At 47.9% G+C, this 16,576-nt stretch overlaps 2 protein-coding genes across 2 annotated transcripts; both read left to right on the top strand.

Moving 5' to 3' along the window:
- Nucleotides 1-4,322: 4,322 nt before the first annotated feature.
- Nucleotides 4,323-11,306, top strand: LOC119922682 (olfactory receptor 14A2-like; the record flags this gene model as incomplete). The annotated part of the gene is made up of 2 exons (XM_038742378.1): nucleotides 4,323-5,018; nucleotides 11,280-11,306. Coding segments are annotated over 2 exons (723 nt in total), but the record flags the coding sequence as incomplete, so codon positions are not given.
- A 161-nt stretch (nucleotides 11,307-11,467) lies between these two features.
- Nucleotides 11,468-12,172, top strand: LOC119922675 (olfactory receptor 14K1-like; the record flags this gene model as incomplete). Its single annotated transcript, XM_038742373.1, has 1 exon — nucleotides 11,468-12,172. A coding segment is annotated over one exon (705 nt), but the record flags the coding sequence as incomplete, so codon positions are not given.
- Nucleotides 12,173-16,576: the final 4,404 nt, after the last annotated feature.

Genomic DNA, 16,576 nt, shown 5'->3' with positions numbered 1-16,576 from the left:
TGGTATCTGGCCTGATTTGGCATGGGGAGGAAAAACATCAATCTGGGCAAATTTGAAGGGAGAGGGAGATTCGGGAAGAAAGAAGGATCTAAGCCATGTGTTAGAGAAGGGAATGTCCTTTTTCATTCATGCATTCATTCAATCGTATTTATTGAGCACTTACTGTGTGCAGAGCAGGGTACTAAGCGCTTGAGTAGTACAAATCGGCAACGTATAGAGAAGGTCCTTACCCAATAACGGGATCACAGTCTAGAAGGGGGAGAGAGATGACAAAACAAAACAAGTAGACAGGTGACAATACCATCAGAATAAATAGAATTATAGCTATGTACACATCATTTATAAAATGAATAGAATAATAAATATGTACAAACATACACAAGTGCTGTGGGGAGGCGAAGGGGATTGGGCAGGCAGTGGATGGGGAGATAGGGAGCAGAGGAGGAGGAGAGGAAAAGGGAGAAGATCTATTTCCAAGGGCTTGAGGGTAGTCGGTGAAGAGGGAAGGGAAATACGGAGGAGAACACCGGTCAAAAACCTTGAGGCTAGTGACAAGGAGTTGATTGGAGTCAACCAGACTTCAGTCTGTTTCATTGTCCTCTGAGAACCACTATCAGATTTCTTTTGTTGGCAGCTGTGTGTATTCCCAAAATGGGGCAGGGGAGGCAGTGAACAAACCTTGGCTGGCGGAGGTCTTGAGGGGAGGAGGAGAAGGGAATCTTCTCCCATCACCTTCCAGGGAAAAAGTGTGTCTGGGCCCAGGGAGAGGCAAACAGTAGTGGTAGTTGTAAGGGGACCTGGGTTCTAATCCTGACTCTACTATTCATTTTTTCATTCATTCATTCAATCGTATTGATTGAGCGCTTACTCTGTGCAGAACACTGTACTAAGCACTTGGAAAGTACAATTTGGCAACAGGTAGGGACAAACCCTACCGAACAACTGGCTTGGGGACCTACCTTCTAATCCTGGCTCTTCCCCTTGTCTACTGTGTGACATCAGACAAGTCATTTTGCTTCTCTGTGCCTCAGGTATCACATCTGTAAAATGGGAATCTAGAGTGAGTCTCACGGTAGAAAGCCTTGAAGATAATTGTGAGGTATTTTTGTTTCATGTGAAAAGATACATGGTGACAGTGAATGGTTTGGAAAAGTTTGAGTGCTTCTTCGTCTTTTCTTTTGCTATCATGTCATCTTTGACCCATAGTGAATGAATGGGCACATCTCTTCAGGAACAACCCATTCTCCAACTGCAAATGTTCTGGTAGTTTACCCATAGAGTTTTCTTGGTAAAAATATGGAAGTGGTTTACCATTTCCTTCTTCCCTGCAGTAAACCTGAGTCTCCTCCTCAACTCTCTCCCATGACACTGCTGCCCGGTACAGGCGAGGTTTGACTTGTAGCAGATTGCCTTCCACCTTCTAGCCACTGTCCAAGCTGGGAATGGAACGGGTATGACTCTGCTTAACCGTCCGTCTGGTAGCCGAGACTGGTAGAGTACTGGAAACTCTCCAGGTATGATTCTGAGTTGGGGGAGTGATGCTTTAGCCAATAGTTAAATGAACAAATGAGTGGCTAGATAGGTGTGGGTTTGTGTGACTGTGTGTATTTATGTGTACGTAACCACAGTCAGTTTAAGCGAGTGTGTGTGTGTGTGTGTGTGTGTGTGTGTGTGTGTCTGTGTGTGTGTGTGTGTGTGTGTGTGTGTGTGTGTGTCTGAGCGGGCGTCAGAAAATGTTTCTGGTGGGAAGTGAGAGGGAGAGAATGAGAGAGTGTGATTGGTTTTAGGCCAACAGCACTATCATCAACTCCCCCATGCAGAAATGCCAGGTGAACACAGTGGAAGTAAGGGATACAATCCCTTTCCTCCTGGACCTGGCAGTCTGCTGAGCAAGACTGATCCAGCTAGGGGGAAATAAGCATGAAAATGTGAATGCACAGCTTAATAAGTTCTTACATTGTATTGTGAATCTCCATGTAGGGAAGAGCTATGAGCAGTTGTGAATGTGTAAATGCAGAGCTGGCATCTGGGCTGATTTGGCATGGGGAGAAGAAGCAGCAATCTGGGCAAGTTTGGAGGGAGAGGGAGAATCGGGCAGAAGGAAGGATCTGAGCCATGTGTTGGAGAAGGGGATGTCCTTAGAGACACAGGGAGCACATCTGTTTCCAAGGGCTGGAGGGGAGTTGGTGAAGAGGGAAGGGAAACACGAAGGAGAACACGGGTAAAAAGCCTTGAAGCTAATGGCAAGGAGTTAATTGGAGTCAACTAAACTTCATTCGGATTCATTTTCCTCGAAGAACCACAATCAGATTTGTGTGCCCAGGGTGGGGCAGGGGAGGAAGTGAACCAACCTTGGCCAACGGAGGTCTGGAGGGGAGGAGGAGAAGGGAATCTTCTCCCATTACCTCCCAGGGAAAATGGGTGTCTGGGCCCAGGGAGAGGCAAAGTGTAGTGGTAATAGGTAAGGGGACCTGGGTTCTAGTCCTGACTCTGCTACTAATTTTCATTCAATCATTCAGTCGTATTTATTTAGCAATTACCATGTGCAGAGAACTGTACAAAGCACATGGAAAGTACAATTGGGCAAAAGATAGAGACAATCCCTACCCAACAATGAGCTCGGGGACCTGGGTTCTAATCCTGGCTCTGCCCCTTCTCTGCTGGGGGACGTTGGGCCAGGCACTTTGCTTCTTTGTGCCTCAAATACCGCAACTGTAAAATGGGAATTGAAACTGAACTCTAAGTGCTCAGTAAATACCATTGCTTGATTAATTGATGGGTACAATTAACAGCATGGCTCAGTGGAAAGGGCATGGGCTTTGAAATCAGAGGCCATGAGTTCAAATCCCTGCTCCGCCTATTGTCAGCTGTGTGACTTTGGGCAAGTCACTCAACTTCTCTGGGCCTCAGTTCCCTCATCTGTAAAATGGGGAATAAGAATGTGAGCCTCCCGTGGGACAACCTGATCAACTTGTAACCTCCCCAGCGCTTAGAACTGTGCTTTGCACATAGTAAGTGCTTAGGAAATGCCATTATTATTATTATTATTATTATTATTATTATTATTATTATTATTATTATTACATACCCCTTCCCCCTCTCAGGTTCTATCCTGGAGAGTTTCCAGTACTTTACCAGTCTCATCCAAGGTTGGGGGGAGAGTCAAGCAGAGGGATACCCTTTCCATTCCTAGCTTGGGCAGTGGCTAGTGAGTGGAAGGCAATCTGCTAGAAGTCAAAACACACCTGTTCTGGGCAGAAGAGGTAGGGGAGAGAGTCAAGGGTGGAGACTCAGTTTTACTGGGTGGAAGAAGGCATTGGTAAACCAATTCTCTATTTTTACCAAGAAAACTCTATGGATACAGTACCAGAATGCTTGCAGATGGAGGTGGGGCATTCTGGGAGAGATGCGTCCATGGAGTCGCCACGGGTCGGAGGCGAATCGACAGCATATGTCAAGACGTACCAAACCACTGCACCTATTAATACTATTGAACACTGCAGGTGACATATAAATAAAACAGGTTGATTTAATAATAATGATGATGGTATCTGTTAAGCGCTCATTATGTGTGAAGCCCTCTTCTAAGCGCTTGCAAACTCCAAAATTAATTAGTGTTGGTTACTTCATCGATGCTATCAATCCACTGTATTTATTAAGCATTTATGGTATGCAGAGTCTACCCAGTAGACTGTTACCTCCTGGTGGGCAGGAAAATATCTGCCAACTCTGTTGGATTTGGATTGAACTCTCCCAAGCACTTAGCACTTAGTACAGTGCTCTGCACACAGTGAGCACTCAGTATTCATTCATTCAATCGTATTTATTGAGCGCTTACTATGTGAAGAGCACTGTACTAAGCGCCATTGTAAGTACCATTGAGCTACTGATTGATGTGTATCAGTACTATTGAACTCTATTGGTGATCAATGAATGCAAATGCTTTATTTATTAAAATGGGAACCAATCATATTTATTGATCACTTACAGTGTGTAGAGTACTGTACTAAGTGCTTGAGAGAGTACAGTACAAAGTACAAAGTAACACTTTGTAGAAGTGTTACCTGCCCAAAAGGAACTTACAGTCTGGAGGGAATGCCAATATTTCTAAATTGAAGTTCCCCTCTTCCTTTCCAGGGAGCCAGCATCATCTCCCAGAAATGATCAACATCTCCACCGTGACTGAGTTCCTCCTCCAGGGGTTCTCTGACATCCGGGAGCTGCAGCTGCTCCATGCCACGCTGTTCCTACTTGTTTACCTAGTTGCCCTTCTGGGGAATCTTCTCATTGTTGCTGTCACCACCCTCGACCAGCGTCTCCACACCCCCATGTACTTCTTTCTCAAGAACTTGTCCTTCATAGACCTCTGCTACATTTCTACAACGGTACCCAAATCCATTGTCAACTCCTTGACCAGTGACAACTCCATCTCCTTTCTGGGTTGTGTCTCGCAGCTCTTCCTACTGGTCTTGTTTGCCGCTACAGAGTTTTTTCTCCTCACTGCAATGTCTTATGACCGCTATGCCTCCACCTGCTCCCCGCTGCGCTATGAGCTCATTGTGAACAAAACAGCCTGTGTTTGCATACTAGCAGCATCATGGCTCAGTGGGGGTCTGTTTGGAATCTTGTTTACAGCTTCTACCTTCTCCCTGACGTTTTGTGGGTCCAATGCTGTTCAACAGTTCTTCTGTGACGTCCCCCCTCTGCTGAAGATCTCCTGCTCTGAAGTCCACATTGCCATTGATGTGAGTGTGGCTGCTGGGGTAGTCTTAGATGCCATCTGCTTCACTTACATCACCCTCTCCTACGTCTTCATCTTCTCAGCCGTGCTGAAGATGCCGTCCTCCGAGGGCCGAACCAAAGCCTTCTCCACCTGCCTGCCCCATCTCACTGTCATCGTCATTTTTCTCCTTACCGGAACATTTGTCTATCTCAAACCACCTGCAGACTCACCCTCAGCTCTGGATCTGCTGGTTTCCATGTTCTACACCGTGGTGCCTCCTACTGTGAACCCCCTTATCTACAGCCTGAGGAACAGGGAGCTGAAGGCTGCCCTGGGCAGGATCCTAAAGGGGACATTCCCCCAGCATCCATTTTGGGAAAAAATGTCTGTGTCCATGTACCAATAATCCCCTACCACCTTTTAAAAGAGGAATTGCCCTTAGACGTATCCAGATATACCAGTGACCCAGAGTCCCAAAGAACAAGTTGGGATATTCAGGATTTGGCAAGGTCTATGAGGTTGGCTCATAAGACTAGGTCATAAGTGGCAATGCATTCCCTAGGAGGCCTCATGGCTCAACGGCACGTGAATTGGTGTCACATGACCTGGGTTCTAGTCCCAGCTCGGCCACTGGCCTGCTGTGTGACCTGGCGTTAGTGTTTGACCGTTCCTGGGCTCTTACTTCCCCTTACACTCTGAGTCCCTAGGGTACGGGAAACATGTCCGTTTGGATTGTAATTTCATCTTTGGACTGTAAGCTCATTGTGGGCATGGATTGTATCTACCAAGTCCATTGTATTGTACTTTTCAAAGCGCTTAGTACAATGTAATGCACACAGTAAACACTCAACAAATGCTATCGATCGATTGAATTATCTATCATCACGTGGCACAGACTTTGACACAGAAATTGTTAACACCGAATAATAAAAAAATAATAATAATGGTGTTTGAAAAGAGACAGAGACATTCACTGATGGAATTCTATTCATTCATTCAATCATATTTATTGAGCGCTTACTGTGTGCAGAGCACTGGACTAAGCACTTGGGGAGTACAAGTCGGCAACATATAGAGATGGTCCCTACCCAACAATGGGCTCGAAGTCTAGAAGGGGGAGACAGACAACAAAACAAAACATGTAGACAGGTGTTAAAACTATCAGAATAAATAGAATAATAGCTATATATGCACATCATTAACAAGATAGTGTAGTAAATATGTAGAAGTAAAGTAAATAGAATGATAAATCTGTACAAACATATATACAGGTACTGTGGAGAGGGGAAGGAGGTAGGGCCGGGGGGATGGAGAGGAGGAGAGGAAAAAGGGGGCTCAGTCTGGGAAGTCCTCCTGGAGGAGGTGAGCTCTCAGTAGGGCTTTGAAGGGAGGAAGAGAGCTAGCTTGGCGGGTGTGTGGAGGGAGGGCATTCCAGGCCAGGGGGAGGACGTGGGCCGGGAGTCGACGGCGGGACAGGCGAGAACGAGGCACAGTGAGGAAGTTAGCGGCAGAGGAGTGGAGGGTGCAGGCTGGCCTGGAGAAGGAGAGAAGGGAGGTGAGATAGGAGGGGGCGAGGTGATGGAGAGCCTTGAAACCAAGAGGAGGAATGTTTGCGTGATTCGTAGGTTGACAGGCAACCACTGGAGATTTTTGAGGTGGGGAGTAACCTGCCAAGAACGTTTCTGTACAAAGATAATCCAGGCAGCAGAGTGAAGTGTGGACTTAACCGGGGAAGAGACAGGAGCATGGGAGATCAGAGAGGAGGCTGCTGCAGTAATCCAGTCGGGATAGGATGAGAGATTGAACCAGCAAGGTAGTGGTTTGGAACTTTGGTTTCCAGAGTGCAGCTTAGTAAATCATCACAACAGGAGGAGCCATTTCCATCCTATTCTTCCTCAAGCCAGGAATTTCTCCTTCCCATCATCCCCTTCTCAAAACCTCAGTCTCCTTCCCCACCCCACTCACCCTGGGAGAGAATCATAGGATGAATTTAGAGGAATGTCTTCTTCTGTCTAGCTTTGCAATCAGAAGGTGTCAGAAAATAAAATTGTTCAATTGACTGATTGAATGAGAAGCTGATTGATTAAGGTTGTATATGAGGTGAAGCTGAAAACACCCACAGTTGTTGTAGATTGTCAGAACATTAGAAACAGTTGGGATATTGGGATGCAGATGCTGTTGTTTCCATGAAAACTCTTGAGTGCAGCACCATGGCTGCAGCTTTAGGGACTGGGCCTTCATCTCTACAGGACCTCAGGGACCTCACAGTAAGATAAATAAATAAATAAATAGAGTAATAAATATGTACAACCATATATACGTATATACAGGTGCTGTGGGGAAGGGAAGGAGGTAAGATGGGGGGATGGAGAGGGGGACGAGGGGGAGAGGAAGGAAGGGGCTCAGTCTGGGAAGGCCTCCTGGAGGAGGTGAGCTCTCAGCAGGGCCTTGAAGGGAGGAAGAGAGCTAGCTTGGCGGATGGGCAGAGGGAGGGCATTCCAGGCCCGGGGGATGACGTGGGCCGGGGGTCGACGGCGGGAGAGGCGAGAACGAGGTACAGTGAGGAGATTAGCGGTGGAGGAGCGGAGGTTGCGGGCTGGGCAGTAGAAGGAGAGAAGGGAGGTGAGGTAGGAGGGGGCGAGGTGATGGAGAGCCTTGAAGCCCAGGGTGAGGAGTTTCTGCCTGATGCGCAGATTGATTGGTAGCCACTGGAGATTTTTGAGGAGGGGAGTAATATGTCCAGAGCGTTTCTGGACAAAGATAATCCGGGCAGCAGCATGAAGTATGGATTGAAGTGGAGAGAGACACGAGGATGGGAGATCAGAGAGAAGGCTGGTGCAGTAGTCCAGACGGGATAGGATGAGAGCTTGAATGAGCAGGGTAGCAGTTTGGATGGAGAGGAAAGGGCGGATCTTGGCAATGTTGCGGAGCTGAGACCGGCAGGTTTTGGTGACGGCTTGGATGTGAGGGGTGAATGAGAGAGCGGAGTCGAGGATGACACCAAGGTTGCGGGCTTGTGAGACGGGAAAGATGGTAGTGCCGTCAACAGAGATGGGAAAGTCAGGGAGAGGACAAGGTTTGGGAGGGAAGACAAGGAGCTCAGTCTTCGACATGTTGAGCTTTAGGTGGCGGGCGGACATCCAGATGGAGATGTCCTGAAGGCAGGAGGAGATGCGAGCCTGGAGGGAGGGGGAGAGAGCAGGGGCAGAGATGTAGATCTGGGTGTCATCAGCGTAGAGATGGTAGTTGAAGCCGTGGGAGCGAAGGCAGAGGACTTTGGCATCAGCCAGATCACGAGGTCCCACATGAGTTGACCCTCCAGGGGTTCCCCACAGAGCAGTGGCTGTTTTATCTTTGGGGAGGGGGGACTCTCTGAAGAACATCTCCTTGCCCACAGGGGATAGGAGAGGAGCTGAGATTGCCCGGTTGTCCCTTCCTTCATAGCCAGCTGCACCCAGGGACTGGAGTGGAGAGAGGTCCATCTCTACCCAGCAGAGGTCAGAGCCCTCCAGCCCTAACCTGCCTCAGTGAGTCTGACCGGGGGGTGTTGGAGGAGGAGGGAGAGACCATGATGGGGTTGCAAGAGAAAGGGCCATTCAGGGGAAATGCTCATAGATGGTGCCAGTGTCGGACTTTGGGGCCGGGCTAAACCCCAGCGGGGCAAGTGGGCTTTCAGGAGGGTACGTATTTGACAGTGCAGTGACCCGAACCATCACTCATCTCCATTTCCTCATCCACCTCCATCCAGCTAGCATGCCAAGCTGGGGCCCTGCAGCACAGCGTCAGCATTATGCTGTGGTCTCTTCGGACAGGATTGGGTCCTTGATGTCAGAAAATGTTTCTGATGAGAAGTGACAGGGAGGGAATGAGAGAGTGTGATTGGTTCTAGACCAAGAGCACTATCATCAACTCCTCCATGCAGGAATGTTGGGTGAACACAGTGGAGGTAAGAGATTAATTCCCTTCCCTACTGGACATACCGGTCTGCTGGGCTTGACTGATCCAAAAGAATTTACAGCTAGGGGGAAATAAGAATGGAAAGGTGGATGCACAGCTTAAAAAGTGCTTAGTAATGTGAATCTATATGTAGGGAAGTGCAATGAGCAGTTGTGAATGTGCAAATTTAGAGGCGGTATCTGGCTTGAATCGGCATGGGGAAAAGAAACTTCAATCTGGCCAAATGTGAAGGGAGAGGGAGATTCGGGAAGAAAGAAGGCTCGGAGCCATGTGTTGGAGAAGGGAATGTCCTTTTTCATTCATTCATTCATTCAATCATATTTATTGAGCGCTTACTGTATGCAGAGCACTGTACTAAGCACTTGGGAGTACAAATTGGCAACATATAGAGAAGGTTCCTACCCAATAACAGACTCACAGTCTAAAAAGGGGAGTAAGACAACAAAACAAAACAAGTAGAGATGTGACAATACCATCAGAATAAATAGAATTATAGCAATATACACAACATTAATAAAAGATACAGCGTAATAAACATGTACAAACATACACAAGTGCTGTGGGGAAGGGGCGGGGTTTGAGCGGCTTGGGATGGGGAGTTCGGGAGGGGAGGATGAGGAGAGGAAAAGGGAGAAGGTCTATTTCCAAGGGCTGGAGGGTAGTCGGTGAAGAAGGAAGGGAAACACGGAGAACACCGTTCAAAAGCCTTGAAGCTAGTGGCAAGGAGTTGATTGGAATCAACCAGACTTTAGTCTGTATCATTTTCCTCTGAGAACCACAATCAGATTTGTTGTGTCGGCGGCTGTTTGTGTATCCAAGGTGCGGCAGGGGAGGCAGTGAGCAAACCTTGGCTGGAAGAGGGCTGGAGGGGAGGAGGAGAAGGGACTCTTTTCCCATCACAGTCCAGGGAAAAAGTGTGTCCGGGCCAAGGAAGAGGCAAATAGTAGTGGTAGTAGTAATAGTACTAGTAGTAGTGGTAGTAGTAGTAGTAATAGTAGTAGTAGTAGTAGTAGTAGTAGTAGTAGTAGTAGTAGTAACGGGATTTTGGTTCTAATCCTGCCTGTGCTATTAATTCATTCAGTCATTCAATCATTTTTATATTTGAAGCAGCGTGGCTCAATGGAAAGAGCCCGGGCTTTGGAATCAGAAGTCATGGGTTCAAACCCCGGCTCTGCCAACTGTCAGCTGTGTGACTTTGGGCAAGTCACTTAACTTCTCTGTGCCTCAATTCCCTCATCTGTAAAATGGGGATTAAGACTGTGAGCCCCCGAGGGACAACCTGATCACCTTGTATCCTCCCCAGCACTTAGAACAGTACTCTGCACATAGTAAGCACTTAGTAAATGCCATCATTATTATTATTATTATTATTATTGAGCGCTTACCCTGTGCAGAGAACTGTACTAAGCACTTGGAAAATACAATTCAGCAACAGACAGAGAAAATCCCTACCTAACAGCGAGCTCGGGGACCTGGGTTCTAATCGTGGCTCTACCCCTTGTCGGCTGGGTGATGTTGGGCAAGGCACTTTGCTTCCCTGTGCCTTAAATACCACATCTGTAAAATGGGAATTAGGACTGAGCCCTAAGTGCTCAGTAAATACCATTGTTGATTAATTGATGGGTAAATACCTCTATCCCTTCTCAAGATCACAACTGAAGAGTTTGCAGTACCCTACCAGTCCCAGCCAAGGAAGGAGAGTCAACCAGAGGGATACCCATCCCATTCCTAGCTTGGGCAGTGGCTAGTGAGTGGAAGGCAATCCACTCCAAGTCAAAATGCACCTGTTCTGGGCAACAGTGTCAAGGGAGAGAGTCGAGGGTGGAGACTCAGTTTTACTGGGTGGAAGAAGGCAATGGTAAACCACTTCTCTATTTTTACTAAGACAACTCTATGGATACAGTACCATAATGCTTGCAGATTGAGGTGAGGCACTCTGGAAGAGATGCGTCCATGGAGTCGCTATGGGTCGGAGGTGAATCGACAGCATAAGTCAAGACGGGCCAGACCATTGCACATAATAATACTATGAACACTACAGGTGACAAATAAATGCAACAGATTGATTTAATAATAATGATGATGGTATTTGTTAAGTGCTCACTATGTGTGAAACACTTCTAAGAGCTGGCAAACTCTGAAAGGAATTAGTGTTGATTACTTCATTGATGCTATCAATCCATCGTATTTATTAAGTGTTTACGGTATGCAGAGTCTACCCACTAGACCGTTACCTCCTGGTGGGCAGGAAAGTATCTGCCAACTCCGTTGGATTGAACTCTCCCAAGCACTTAGTACAGTGCTCTGCACACAGTGAGTATTCAGTAAGTACCATTGAGCTATTGATTGATGTATCCATAACGCTACATGTATCAATATTATTGAACTCTATAGGTGATCAATGAATACAACTGCTTTATTTATTAAAATGGGAATCAAACATATTTACTGATCACTTACAGTGTGTAGAGCACTATACTAAGTGCTTGAGAGAGTACAATATGACATAATTTGTAGAGGTGTTACCTTCCCAAAAGGAACGTACAGTCTGGAGGGAATGCCAATGATTCTAAATTGAAGTTCCCCTCTTCCTTTCCAGGGAGTCACCATCAACTCCCCAAAATGACCAACATCTCCACGGTGACCGAATTCCTCCTCCAGGGGTTCTCTAACATCCGGGAGCTGCAGCTGCTCCATGCCACGCTGTTCATCCTTATCTACCTAGTGGCCTTTCTGGGGAATCTCCTCATTAATGCTGTCACCACCCTCGACCAGCATCTCCACACCCACATGTACTTCTTTCTTAAGAACTTGTCCTTCATTGATCTCTGCTACATTTCTACAGTGGTACCCAAATCCATTATCAACTCCTTGAGCAGTGACAGCTCCATCTCCTTCCTGGGTTGTGCCTCACAGCTCTTCCTAGTGGTCTTGTTTGCTGCTTCAGAGATATGTGTCCTTACTGCAATGTCTTATGATCGTTATGCTGCCATCTGCTCCCCCCTGCGCTATGTGCTCATCATGAACAAAACAGCCTGTATGCACATGGCAGCAGCATCATGGCTCAGTGGAGGTCTGCTTGGAGTATTGTTTTCAGCTTCTACTTTCTCCTTGACCTTTTGTGGATCCAATGCTGTCCAGCAGTTCTTCTGTGACGTCCCCCCTCTGCTGAAGATCTCCTGCTCTGAAGTCCACATTGTCATTGATGTGAGTGTGGCTGCTGCGTTAGTCTTGGATGCCGTCTGCTTCACTTATGTCACCCTCTCCTACGTCTTGATCTTCTCAGCGGTGCTGAGGATGCCGTCCTCCGAGGGCCGAACCAAAGCCTTCTCCACCTGCCTGCCCCATCTCACTGTCATCATTATTTTTCTCTTTACCGGAGCATTTGCCTATCTCAAACCACCTTCAGACTCGCCCTCAGCTCTGGATCCGCTGGTTTCCGTGTTCTACACTGTGATGCCCCCCACTATGAACCCCCTTATCTACAGCCTGAGGAACAGGGACTTGAAGGCTGCCCTGGGCAGGATCCTAAAGGGGACATTCCCCCAGCATCCATTCTGGGATAACATGTCTGTGTCTAGGTACCAGTAATCCCCTACCCCACTTAAAAGAGGAATTGCCCTTAGACATAACAATATATACCACTGACCCAGAGGCCCAAACAACAAGTTGGGATATTCAGGATTTGTCAAGGTCTGGGAGGTTGCCTGATAAGACTAGGTCATGAGTGGCGATGCATTACCTAGGAGGCCTCATGGCTCAGTGGCAAGTGAATGGGTGTCACATGACCTGAGTTCTAATCCTAGCTCGTCCATTGGCCTGCTGTGTGCCCTGGTATTAGTATCTTACCAGTCCTGGGCTCTTACTTCCCCTTACACTCTGAGCCCCTGTGGGACAGGAAAAATATCCGTTTGGATTGCAATTTCATCTTTGGACTATAAGCTCATTGTGGGCACGGATTGTATCTTCCAACTCCATTGTATTGTACTCTTCAATGCACTTGGTACAATGTAATGCATACAGTAAACACTCAACAAATACCATCGATCAATTGAATTATTTATGATCACGTGGCACAGACTTTGACACAGAAATTGTTAACACCGAATAATAAAAAAAATAATAATGGTGTTTGAAAAGAGATAGAGACATTCACTGATGGAACTCCATTCATTCAATCATATTTATTGAGCACTTACTGTATGCAGTACACTGTACTAAGTGCTTGGGGAGTACAAGTCCACAACATATAGAGACGGTCCCTACCCAACATCGAGCTCACAGTCTAGAAGGGGGAGAGAGACAACGAAATAAAACATGTAGACAGGTGTCACAACTATAAGAATAAATAGAATAATAGCTATATATGTGCATCATTAACAAAATAGAGTAGCAAATATGCACAAGTACAATAAATAGAGTAATACATCTGTACAAGTGTATACAAGTGCTGTGGGGAGGGGAAGGAGGTAGGGCAGAGTGGGGGTGATTGGGGAGGAGGAAAGGAAAAACGGGGCTCAGTCTGGGAAGGCCTCCTGGGGGAGGTGAGCTCTCAGTAGGGCTTTGAACGGAGGAGGAGAGCTAGTTTGGTAGACGTGTGGAGGGAGGATATTCCAGGCCAGGGGAAGGATGTGGGCCAGGGGTCGATAGCGGGACAGGTGAGAATGAAGCTCAGTGAGGAGGTTAGTGGAAGAGGAGCAGAGGGTGCGGGCTGGGCTGGAGAAGGAGAGAAGGGAGGTGAGGTAGGAGGGGGCAAGGGGATGGAGCGCATCGGAGCCGAGAGGGGTAGTTTTTGCATGATTCGTCAGTTGACAGACAACCACTGGAGATTTTTGAGGTGGGGAGTGACATGCCCCCAAACCGCTACCCTGCTAATTCAAGCTCTCATCCTATCCCGTCTGGACTACTGCACTAGCCTTCTCTCTGATCTCCCATCCTCGTGTCTCTCTCCACTTCAATCCATACTTCATGCTGCTGCCCGGATTATCTTTGTCCAGAAACGCTCTGGACATATCACTCCCCTCCTCAAAAACCTCCAATGGCTACCGATCAATCTGCGCATCAGGCAGAAACTCCTCACCCTGGGCTTCAAGGCTCTCCATCACCTCGCCCCCTCCTACCTCACCTCCCTTCTCTCCTTCTACTGCCCAGCCCGCACCCTCCGCTCCTCCACCACTAATCTCCTCACCGTACCTCGCTCTCGCCTGTCCCGCCATCGACCCCCGGCCCACGTCATCCCCCGGGCCTGGAATGCCCTCCCTCTGCCCATCCGCCAAGCTAGCTCTCTTCCTCCCTTCAAGGCCCTGCTGAGAGCTCACCTCCTCCAGGAGGCCTTCCCAGATTGAGCCCCTTCTTAGAGTGTTTCTGTACAGAGATTCATTCATTCATTCAATCGTATTTATTAAGCGCTTGCTATGTGCAAAGCACTGTTCTAAGCGCTGGGGGGATACAAGGTGATCAAGCTGTCCCACGTGGGGCTCACAGTCTTCATCCCCATTTTACAGATGAGGTCACTGAGGCTCAGAGAAGTGAAGTGACTTGCCCAAGGTCACACAGCAGACATGTGGCGGAGCCGGGATTCGAACCCATGACCTCTGACTCCAAAGTCCGTGCTCTTCCCACTGAGCCACGCCGCTTCTCGCCGCCACAGAGATAATGTGGGTAGCGCAGTGAAGTATAGACTGAAGTGGGGAGAGACAGGAGGATGGGAGATCAGAGAGGAGGCTGGTGCAGTAATCCAGTTGAGATAGGATGAAAGATTGAACCAGCAAGGTAGCGGTTCAGAACTCTAGTTTCCAGGACTCAGGTTAGTGAATCATCACATCAGGAGGGACCATTACTGTCCTATTTGTCCTCAACCCAGGACTTTCTCCTTGCCATCATCCCATTCTCAAAACCTCAGTCCCCTACCCCACCCTACTCAGCCTGGGGGAGGATCAGAGGATGGATTCAGAGGAATCTCTTGATCTCTCGAACTTTGAAATCAGAAGGTGTCAGAAAATGAAATCGAACAATTGACTGGCTGAATGAGAAGCTGATTGTCTATGGTAGTATGTGAGATGAAGCTTCAACCACCCACAGTTGATGTAGATTGTCAGTAACATTAGAAACATTTGGGATTTTGGGATGAAGATGCTGTTTCCACGGGAACCCTGGGGTGCAGCCTCATTGCTGCAGCTTTACGGACTGGGCCTTTATCTCTACAGGACCTCAGGGGCCTCACAGATACAGGATCTTGGCATCGGCCAGATCACGAGGTCCCACCTGAGTTGACCCTCCAGGGGTTCCCCACAGAGCAGTGGGCTGTTTTATCCTTGGGGAGGGGGGACTCTCTGAAGAACATCTCCTTGCCCAGAGGGGATAAAAGAGGAGATGAGATTGCCATGCTGTCCCTTCCTTCATAGCCAGCTGCATCCAAGAACTGGAGTGGAGAGAGGTCCATCTCTAACCAGCAGAGGTCAGAGCCCTCTAGCCCTACCCTGCCCCAGTGAGTCTGACCGGGGGGTGTTGGAGGGGGAGGGAGAGGCCATGATGGGGATGCAAGAGATGGAGACATTCAGGGGAAATGCTCATAGATGGGGCCGGTGTCAGACTTTGGGGCCGGGCTACATCCCCAGAGGGGCAGGTGGGCTTTCAGGAGGGTACGTATTTCACAGTGCAGTGGTCCGAACCATCACTCATCTCCCTTTCCTCATCCACCTCCATCCAGCTAGCATGCCAAGCTGGGGCCCTGCAGCACAGCGTCAGCATTATGCTGTGGTCACTTCAGGCAGGACTGGGTCCTCGATGTCAGAAAATGTTTCCGGTGAGAAATGACAGGGAGAGAATGAGAGAGTGTGATTGGTTCTAGACCAAGAGCACTATCATCAACTCCTCCATGCAGGAATGTTGGGTGAACACAGTGGAGGTAAGAGATTCAATCCCTTCCCTCCTGGACTTACCCGTCTGCTGGGCTAGATTGATCCAAAAGAATTTACAGCTGGGGGAAATAAGAATGGAAAGGTGCATGCACAGCTTAATAAGTGCTTAGTAATATAAATCTATTGGGAGGGAAGTGCAATGAGCAGTTGTGAATGTGTAAATGCAGAGGCGGTACCTGGCCTGAACCGGCATGGGGAAAAGAAACATCAATCTGGCCAAATCTGAAGGGAGAGGGAGATTCGGGAAGAAAGAAGGATCGGAGCCATGCGTTGGAGAAGGGAATGTCCTTTTTCATTCATTCATTCATTCAATCATATTTATTGAGCGCTTACTGTATGCAGAGCACTGTACTAAGCGCTTGGGTAGTACAAATTGGCAACATATATTCATTGATTCATTCAATCGCATTTATTGAGCGCTTACTGTGTACAGAGCACTGTACTAAGCGCTTGGGAAGTACAAGTTGGCAACCTATAGAGACGGTCCCTACCCAACAGTGGGCTCACAGTCTAGAAAACATATAGAGAAGGTCCCTACCCAATAACGGGCTCACAGTCTAGGACGGGGAGGAAGGCACCAAAAAACAAGTAGGTGACAATACCACCAGAATAAATAGAATTATAGCAATATACACAAAATTAATAAAAGAAACAGAGCAATAAATATATACAAACATACACAAGTGTTGTAGGGAGCAGACGGGGATTGGGCGGGCCGGGGGGGATGGGGAAATGGGGAGGGGAGGAGGAGGAGACAAAATGGGAGAAGATCTATTTCCAAGGGCTGGAACCGACCAAGGGCTGGTCGGTGAAGAGCGAAGAGAAACACGGAGGAGAACACCGGTTAAAAGCCTTGAGGCTAGTGGTAAGGAGTTGATTGGAGTCAACCAGGCTTCAGTTTGTTTCATTTTCCTCTGAGAACCACAATCAGATTTGTTGTGTCGGTGGCTGTGTGTGTATCCAAGGTGGGGCAGGG

This window comes from Tachyglossus aculeatus, unplaced genomic scaffold, assembly GCF_015852505.1.
Source record: "Tachyglossus aculeatus isolate mTacAcu1 unplaced genomic scaffold, mTacAcu1.pri scaffold_118_arrow_ctg1, whole genome shotgun sequence".
Taxonomy (NCBI): domain Eukaryota; kingdom Metazoa; phylum Chordata; class Mammalia; order Monotremata; family Tachyglossidae; genus Tachyglossus; species Tachyglossus aculeatus.
Note: the sequence above shows the minus strand (reverse complement) of the source record. Positions and strands in the feature narration are given on the sequence as shown.